Source organism: Contarinia nasturtii, unplaced genomic scaffold (assembly GCF_009176525.2).
Source record: "Contarinia nasturtii isolate CC-2019 unplaced genomic scaffold, AAFC_CNas_1.1 Cnas_scaffold_414, whole genome shotgun sequence".
NCBI lineage: Eukaryota > Metazoa > Arthropoda > Insecta > Diptera > Cecidomyiidae > Contarinia > Contarinia nasturtii.
Genome location: NW_022197768.1, coordinates 381,192 through 390,778, shown reverse-complemented (window position 1 = coordinate 390,778; position 9,587 = coordinate 381,192). Strand labels below are relative to the sequence as shown.

General features: G+C 32.8%; 1 protein-coding gene across 1 annotated transcript in view; it reads right to left on the bottom strand.

Moving 5' to 3' along the window:
- Positions 1 to 2,845: 2,845 nt before the first annotated feature.
- The window catches only part of LOC116338481 (LON peptidase N-terminal domain and RING finger protein 2), a 13,269-nt gene continuing 6,527 nt past the window's right edge, over positions 2,846 to 9,587 (bottom strand). Inside the window, exons 2-7 of the mRNA XM_031763764.1 lie at positions 5,587 to 5,705; positions 5,314 to 5,448; positions 4,654 to 5,125; positions 4,407 to 4,531; positions 3,348 to 4,130; positions 2,846 to 3,250 (exon numbers count right to left, since the gene is read on the bottom strand). Coding sequence (XP_031619624.1) covers positions 3,026 to 3,250; positions 3,348 to 4,130; positions 4,407 to 4,531; positions 4,654 to 5,125; positions 5,314 to 5,448; positions 5,587 to 5,705 — 1,859 coding nt within the window. The 3' untranslated portion in view covers positions 2,846 to 3,025. The remainder of the gene's footprint in view (positions 3,251 to 3,347; positions 4,131 to 4,406; positions 4,532 to 4,653; positions 5,126 to 5,313; positions 5,449 to 5,586; positions 5,706 to 9,587) is intronic.

Genomic DNA, 9,587 nt, shown 5'->3' with positions numbered 1-9,587 from the left:
ATATTACGAGTGGCAAAGATTTATTTACCATTTTAGAAAAATTTCACTCAATATTACCAAAAAAATATCAATTCGGCTTGAATCTCTGTCACCTAATCTGTCACTTTGACTTTTTGAATGTAAAAATATGACTTTTCATATGCGCCATCCGCAAAATGTGTATGAAACATTCGACACCGTCCGCAAATTTGTATGAAACATCCGCCACCATTCGCAAAATTTGTAAGAAACATTTGCGACCATTCGTTTACATTTGCAAAATATATAGGAAAAATTCGCTCGCATATGGATCATTCGCTTAAGTCGGAACCCCCTAGAGTTCTTATCGCTTCTGAAATTCGTGTAACCAGGAGTAGAATGGGATTTCAAAATTTAAAAAAATAATCTAGGGGTATATATTCTGACTTTCAAGCTATGTGCGTTCTCCTTTTTCAGATAAATTCGGTAAAATTAAAACTGTATTCCCTAGAATTACGAATATGATTTCGTTTAAAATTGAATTTACAAATATTCCAATCAGCAAAAATCCGAAAATGAATGAAAATAATACGTCATTATTTTGGATTTAACTAAAAAAGACATCGACAAACGACATCACTTACTTCTCGCCATATTTTTGTGGAATAAATAAAATGCAAAATAAGTTTTTTTTCTCGTATTTGTATACCGATGTGGGTTTTTTTTTATTTGGAAAAAAATTAGGAATAGATGACAGACTCTTATAAAAAATGTGATATTAAGAGAGAGATTAGGATTTAAAATCTTATATAAATAACAGTAATATCTTTACGATTTATAGCAAAAAAAGAGCTTCACTGCAACAGCAATAAATATATTTTTTTATATTTAAAATGCAAAACAAAAAAAGATAACTTGGCTTAGATGATCCATCAGCAGAATTTGAGTCAAACGTGGAAACTCGAAATAGTATTTGTGTTTGAAGGTATTTTTTTTTTGGGGGGGAAGGTGAACTTTTTTCCTTTGCTCTTTTTTCTCGAAACGCATTTTAACAAAAGAAAATTGATATGAGCTTCTTAAATTCAAAAGATTGATAAAGTAACAATAAAAAAAATATGAACTTTATTGGCTGGTTGAGTGTGTTTTTTCTTCTCTGATACACGCTCAAACATTGACGCAAAGGAAATGAAAGTAAAAATCATGAGATCCGATAAAGAAGCATGCAGATCAAAAACAGCGATTTATGTTATTCAATTGATCGATTTCAAGAAAATAGATATATGTATTTTCTTTTAAAAATTAAAACGAAAAGAGAATACACATGTCACATTCAATGTCTACATAACTATTATTTTTCAACACGTTCAATGAATTTGTAAAAAAAAGTTTTTGTTTTTCTTGTGTTTGTGTGTGCATGTGTTTTTTTTATCTATGTGTAAAAATTACATCGAAGACTGACCTTGCAATTTTTATAGCAAAATCAAATACTGAATTCTCCCCCAAATTAATGAAGTTGACAAATTTTAACTTAAAATAATTCGGTTTTTAGTTTAAAGTTTGCAATAGAAACAAAAAAAAAAAAAAGAGAATGATTTTAGGTGCTATTTCCGCACTCTTTAAATTAATTTCTGTTTCCATTCCCATTATTTTTGTTTGTTTGTTTTCTTGCTATTTGTATCACATTCAATTATTATACAATTAAATTAAACTAGTAACCTTCTACATTTGCTTTTTTTAAACTCTCTGTTATTAGCTAAATTTTATACATTCTACAATGAGGAGTTAACTAATAGCTTATACAAATGGTACATACATTATTATTATAGATTTCTTTCACTTAACTTTAACAGACATTTTTATGAAACTAGCTAAATAGTTCGAGGTGTATATAATTTCTGGTTCTGGTTTTGTTTTTGTTTTCATTCGTATTCTTTTTTTTGCTTTAAATTTCGAAACAACCGACGAAATTTCAAGGAAGATTAAGTTGACTGATGATAGAGATTTGGAGATAGAGTTAAATAGATTGGCTTAAAAATGGTTTTCTTAGAGAAAAAATCGATTCAACTACATTCAAGTGTTTTTTTTTATAAATTTGAAAATGTTGTGATAAAGAAACCGTTATCATGTTCTTCGTCTAGTTCAATTTTTTTCTAAAACCCTTCAAGATGTAATGCGAAGAAAACAAAGATCATTTATTTAATTTGCATTTTTGGAAACAAAAAAACCGATGAAATTCATTTGTAATGTTTGGTGTCGCCAGTCCAAACAAAAACTCTAAATGCGTAAGTTTGGAGCGATATTTGTTTTAACCATTTTTATATAAAAATAAACATTTTTCATGATCATACAAATAATTATGTCTCTTTGTTTGTTAAACCATTTTCAACATTCAGAGTGTGAATTTCCCGAGTTTGATTGCGTTATATGCTTCGGTAAAAAGGCTTTCAATTAAATAATAAACGATTTTTTTTTATTTGCTTTGACGGGCTAAGGATTGGAATGATTGTCTTAGGTTAAGTTTCATCAAATATATCGTTATTGCCTTTTCCGATTTATCTTCCGTATTTGACTCACTGTAATGAGTTTGTATATATATGTATGTGTGTTCTAAACATTCAGCCACCATAATTTTGGTAAAATTCACATTTTGCGCTACTGAAACCGTGACAAATAGTTAGTAATTGGAGAAGAAATCGTTTGTATGTATGTATATATAGTTCAGTGTCTTTTTTTATGTTCTTATCGTTTGTTTCAAATTTTATAAAATATTCCACGTGAAATACATCAAACATAAATAACAATTTTGAAGAAATGCATTACATAAATAATTGTTGAAAATTAAATATAGTATAATATCATTTAAAGATATTATTATTTGTTTCATTTTCATTAAATTAATGGTTTTTTTTTGTAAGATTTTGTTTGCAGTACTTCCTCCCAATATTCAATGTGAAAATACAAATAAATTGAATTTCATCATCATTTAAATAGTGTCAGGTATTTGGATATCTAACATCGATCGAATACAATAGTGCGTAATGATGTTATGAGTTTGTTTATCATTTTGTTATAATATAAAATCGGTAACTTGGCTTTGTGTTGCATTCGATTGTAGTCCATCGTTTAGTTGATTTGATGAGGTAGCACGCATACAACAATCGACAGTTTGACACGCTTGTAATCCTTGTTGTATCACGCAAACAGAACGACGCTGTTGAGCAGCAACGTATTCTAATGTTTTATCGATGGCTCGCAAACGTTTTTCCAAATCAGTTGTCGCTAAAATCTCCACCTAATGAAATATATTGAAAGAGAGAGAGAGAGAAAATAAGACCAGTTGACATGGAAAAGTTAAAGAATAATATAGATAATGGTGTTTCTTCAATTACCTTAAGGTTTTGATTGAGTGGTAGTAGCGCTATAATATACCATGCCCATGATGGGCCATCGGTGATCGATTCCAAATTCTTTTCATTTCTTGGCATTGAACCGAAACTTTTATGAATTTCCGTATGAATGTGTGATGGTAAACTATTGTACCAATCGATGGCTTTTTTATAAATAGTCTCGTTAATTAATTTAACAACATCTAAACGTTCATCGCTAATTGCTTCGTCACAAATATATTCAACTTTGGCAGTGTCATAACCATCTTTTTCATTACGTTCAATCACCCGAAATCGTTTGTAACCGATTGTACTGAGAATGGAACAACCGTTGCCAAGTAGTACACAATCTTGGATATTTAAAATTGTACCAAAATCCGAATAGCCACCATTCGCATGCGGTTGTACGATGCCAAATTGTCGTTGACCACTTTCAATCACACGTCGGATCATGAGACGATGCCGTGGCTCATACACATACAATGGGCACGGTACATTTGGATATGCTGTTGTACAAATGAATACCGGCACCGATGGTTCTTTTTCAATTTCCTGCAATTGACGCTTTCGATACGCTAACGGTATGAAACGTTGCATTGCATTCTCTATAAAACGTGTTACGGCCTTTTTTGATGATGCATAAGATGCTAAACTATAATTGGTCCCTGAAGATGATGTACTGTTACGAATTGAATTATTAATACGATTCACTGAATAATCCTCTATCAATGACGTCTTGCATAACGGGCAACATGACGAATAATCCAAACATCGATCCAAGCACACCTGAAACAACAACAAATTCATAAATAAAATGATGTGAGAACAAATTTAATAGAAATTTTTCATAAAACGAAAGAAAAAAAAGCATTCTATTCGATGGGACGAGGGTTTACATAATATGAACTCAAGCAATTCGTTGCTGTTCTAAATCACGTTCACCCATGCTATTTATAGTGCACGATTAATCGTGGCGAATCAAATACATTAAATCACAACACGCAAGATCGAGTTTTTGCACGTTTTCATTCCATTCTATACACATTGTATTCCATAGCTTACCATGCAGTATGTATGACCACAAGGTGTAACCACCGGTTTCCACAGTGTGCGATAGCACAATACACAATCAAAATCGGATAAATCAATTAGCGATGGTTGCACATCGAGCAACATTGATGGGGCTTCTGCAAGAAACAAGAATTGTATTTAACATTATTTACTCATTCTTATCATGCCAGAAAATAATGATGCGCTCGCTCACGCCTGTGTGTATGTAAGCAAAATACGTTTTTTTTTTAATACTCACGTTTGGCTTTATAAATTTCATACTGTATTTGATCAAATAGTTTTGAAATGCGTTTGTCCATATTTGAAACATCATTTAGACTAACAATTGATTCGTTTGTGAACATTGTGTCGGCCAATTGATTTAGATAAACGATTTCCTGTAGTTTATCATCGTTTTCGGTATTATAATGTTTTCGACGAAATCGCTTTGAGGTTTTCAAAAATTTCAACGATTTTTTATATGGAAAGCAATAATTTTCTCGCTCCGAATGACGGAATTTTGTTTGCAGGCCGCCCTTCACCTTCTCGCTTGAACCATTGAAATCAACAAGACACGCATCGGCATAATGTAATGCATCTGATTGAAAACACTTATCATTATACAATTGTGGAAAATGTTTCAGCGTTCGCAAATGACATCGATTCAAATATTCATGTACCGACGATGATTTCGTTGTTAAATTGCAATTTAACAAAAAATTTTGCAGCAACTGGAATTTTGAAATACAAACAAACATAAAATTGTATTTTATTATCGGTGCACAGCCAAAGAAGACAATTCTTACAACAAAAAAAAAAATCCCCAGCATAAAAACTCGCATCGTCAATTCTAATGCGCAGTATGTAAGCAGGGACTGTTTTCGAATGATTGTTTTCTCGTTTTTTTTTTTCAACTCACCTTTGCTACTTCCAATCGATTGCTTTTTGAGACTGCAGTCAAAGTCCGATTGTAATGTATCGACAAACAATACGATATGATGGCATCATCAGTTAAACCTAATGCTGAGAATGTCAATGCCCGATATAAGTATGCCTGTAAATTTTAAGAATAACAATTTTATTGGTTTTATTTAGTTATTTTTATTTGAGCCAATTGAAGCTTTACGTTTAAATTAAGTGCCAATTTCATTCAATGAGATGACGTAAGAATATTTTATTTATATATACTTACATTGCACGACGTTGGTTGACATTTGATCGCACTTTCGGCATCCGCCAACGAACTCCGGAAATGACCCAGCCGATATAGTACTTCAGCGCGCAGTAATAGCCCATTGTAATTTTTTGGACCTGGAAAAACCGAAAGCAAAATAAAATTATTACTTTTTTTAATGATTTTGCTTTTTAATTGTCAATTCTTAGTATTACTGTAAAAAACAGTGAACATAAAAAACCAAAAAGTTCATCGAACGTCGTGCTTATTCTTCGAATTATTCATTTGAGCTGAATTTTTTCTTCTTCAATGATTAATGATTGTTTGACATTGCACGGTTGAGAGTTTATTCACCGCCTGCATACTTTGATGCCTGACATGATTTTTTGCAAAACAACACGAAATGGAGAAGCTGTTTACATTTTTTATAAGAACGCAGACCACAAATGCGACGCAATTCAAACTAAATATGTATATTATTTACGTACGGTAGCAAGGTCTAGAAAGTGATCGCGAAACAGACATACAGACAAAAGGAAGAGATGGGGAGGATGAGAGAAATTCATACACCATAAAATATACCATGTTGCTGTATATTTTAATGCGTATTATTTAAGTACAAATGAAACCTTGCAACAAAAAACGGTATATTATCGTAATGTGTTTGTCCAATGTATGCGATCTACTTAAAGCGGCGATGTCTATTTTTAGAATTGTTCACGCGATATATTAATTGTCCATTCATATTGTTGCATTGAATATTCGGTGCTTTAATGTTATGTCTTCTTTCTCCAATATTACTGAAATGTATTTTTGTGTGTCGTATCAGAATATGTTTTGTAAAAGTGATTTGTGTGCGACATTGTCATTGAAACACATAGACGATTAGAAGTCAGAAAACGTATTTTTCTACTTTTGAACCGAGTCCAGAGGACAAATGAAATGTCGTGTATAAGCCGAAATGAACCGGCGACACCGTCTACAACAATGACAAATTCGTGTCAGTCATCATCATCGTATCAGCGTGGAACTTTGATGTATAGATGCCATATTTTTTTATATATGAATAGCTTGGAGAATTTTCTGTAAACAAAAACGGTGTGTGTTGCGAAGATTTTTTTTATGTAAATGCAATTTACTAAATGGGTAGTGGTTTCAATTTCTTAGCTTTTTTTTATCAAATCAACCACAAGTGAATGTCGTTATCAATAAAGACCTAATTTATTGCCACAAAAATAATAACAGTGACAACCAATTTGAATATTGAATGAAATCACGCCGTTGTGTGACTGCTCCGATAAATGTGTATACCTGAACAAATAAAATGAATTGAATTGTTTTATAATTGCTATCAACAGCGACAAATGAAATTCATTGACGTTTATCTGGAATGTACTGCAAAACAACAACGTTCAAGGGCATCAAGTGAAAGCATGCACATACTCAACGTCGACACTGTTGCATTCTTGCTCAATAAAAATCGCGCTTTTCAATGTGAATCACAACAAAATTTTCATTGTCAAATAATCATCAACGATATGATTAATGCCGTTGTTTTGCCGTCCTCTTCATCATCGTTGTCGCCGTCACCGTTGTTGTTGTTGGCGTATTTTTCAATGATTATTGCCGACGTGCCATGATTAGACGATGGTATTAGATCATTAAATTTAGAAGAAATGAAAAAAAAGGCACAACAACATCGAATTCTATTTAAATTTGAGTGGCAAGACACTTGTTGATGGTTATTGCATTAACATAAAACCAAATGAAACCGACTCGAACTGATGATTGAATGCAACACATAGCATGTGTGCGGCCGCTTACTACATTCGATGATGCACTTTGGGCGCAGACAACATTCCGTCTCTTTCGCTCCCTTTCGTTGAATCACTTGTTCGTTTCGCTTGCCATAACATACTTAACAATAGCATCACTTTAATTAAAATCTATTTGAGGACCTTTTTTCAGATTAAACTGTCTGTTGTATCGTTAGCATATTGCCCGCAATTTTTTTGCTTTTGTTTTTGTTTTTTGATGCGTTTGTCTGGCATTCATGTTCTGTTTGCTTTGCATGAAAGTGAAACGGGATAGAGATCAGGAACGAAAGCAAAAAATACCGTCGCACAATTGAGTGTGACAACGATGATGATTCTTTTGCATGCATGAAGGTAAACAGACTCTCCCGCTCACTCATTTACGGTGCTCTCTTTTTTCTTCGTCATCAGTCCATTGATGTCCTTTCTCTCTTCCGCATATTTTGAATATGTTGTTCATCGGGCGCATGAAATGCAATCAACGATATGTAAGACTCTATTGAAATCGTTTTAAATATTAGATTACGATTCGGCACCCATTTACACACACACACACACACGCTATGATGTACAAATCAAACATTAACAACAACAACAAAAACGGGTATATACACATACACAGCAGCGGGGGGAACAGAGAACAGTGCAAAAGACTGCATTACATTAGGTCACACTATATATTTTATTTTTATTTGACGATTGCATCAATCGTGTACAATGTGCAACGGCAGCAGCATACACAACACCAACATTGCCAACATTAACAGAATAAAACCGAGACTGACTGAATATTCATGACATAATCGTTTATCTGTGGCTTAAAATGTCATTTCTGTATAAATGTGCAATTAGACAACGAAACGATATTGTTGATCGCATACTCAAGCGCGCCGTTATTATGGAATTTTCTTCGTTTTATTTTCATCGTTGTCGTCGCTGTGCTCTTTCTTTGTTCAAATGCAATAGAAAAAAGTCACTTTAGATTTATTTTGTAGTCACTTAAGTGGCGCATCTTATATGATGGAATAAGTACCAAAGCCAGACACATATATAAATTGAAACCTTTTTGAATGAAGAAACAAAAACAAAAGAAAAAGCAAAACAAAATTGAAGGCGGTAAAAACCATAGTCTGACACATATGAGAAAAAAGAAACATTTTGGACTCTATAAAAGCCATTTTCGTACGTACGGAAATTTGAATACCGCTTTGTATCCCGTTAGTTTTTAATGCAATTAATGTGCGTTATTCTTAAGGCGTTCTCCCATTCTTTGAATCTTGATGTATTGTTGGTGTTCCAACCGCCGTGTGTGTATGTGAGACATGGATTGCTGATTAAATGCTAAATCGATGCTACGATATTTATAGACTATGGCGTTATGATTGTGGTCGCATATTGGGCATATTGAATCGCATGACTTTCGAACAGAGGCACAAATCGAATGTGTGATATGGTGCGCAACCATCAACTATTACTTAATTGAATCCCTCCCATTTACCATCTAGTTCTCGAATTCGTAAACCGATTTTCGGTTTCATAACAAAAGACACACAAAAGATTGAATCAGTCGCTCGTTATCTCATATAGAAAGAAGAAAAAAAAGCATACGTATCGAACGAAGAAATGCCTTCTTGTGCTTACAAAAATCACGAAATACAATTATGAAATGATGTCTGTCTCTTTCTCGGTGCTTTTCGGTTTTGTTTTTGCTGTAATAACATTTAAGCCCATAATGTAACTTATCCATAAATAATTCTCGTTGGTGTGGTAGCACTGTGCTTAATCATCCTGTTTATTCGATTAAGCAGTCTGCAGTTTTTTTTTTGTCATTTTACTAAAGTAGAATTCTGGCTTTCCGTATAAACTTTATTTTTTTCTCCTTCGATTTATTTACCGCACATTAACAAATACTCTCTTTCAACATCAATTTTAGAAATTCAATTTTTTTTTTGTCGTTTGTTTGTTTTATTCCTTTTCATCGTTTTCAAATTGAAATTTCAACAGAATTCACTTTTCAAATTAATCATGTCGAATATTTTACGTTTATGATTTGGTTGTGTATATTTTTATTTTTGGTAATTTTTGCTCCACATATAAATTCCATTTTGGAGGAGCGCATTAACGGCAAAATGTGTAAACATTGCAATTCTGACTATTGAGAGAGAGAGAGAGAGAGAGAGAGAGAGAGAGAGAGAGAGAGAGAGA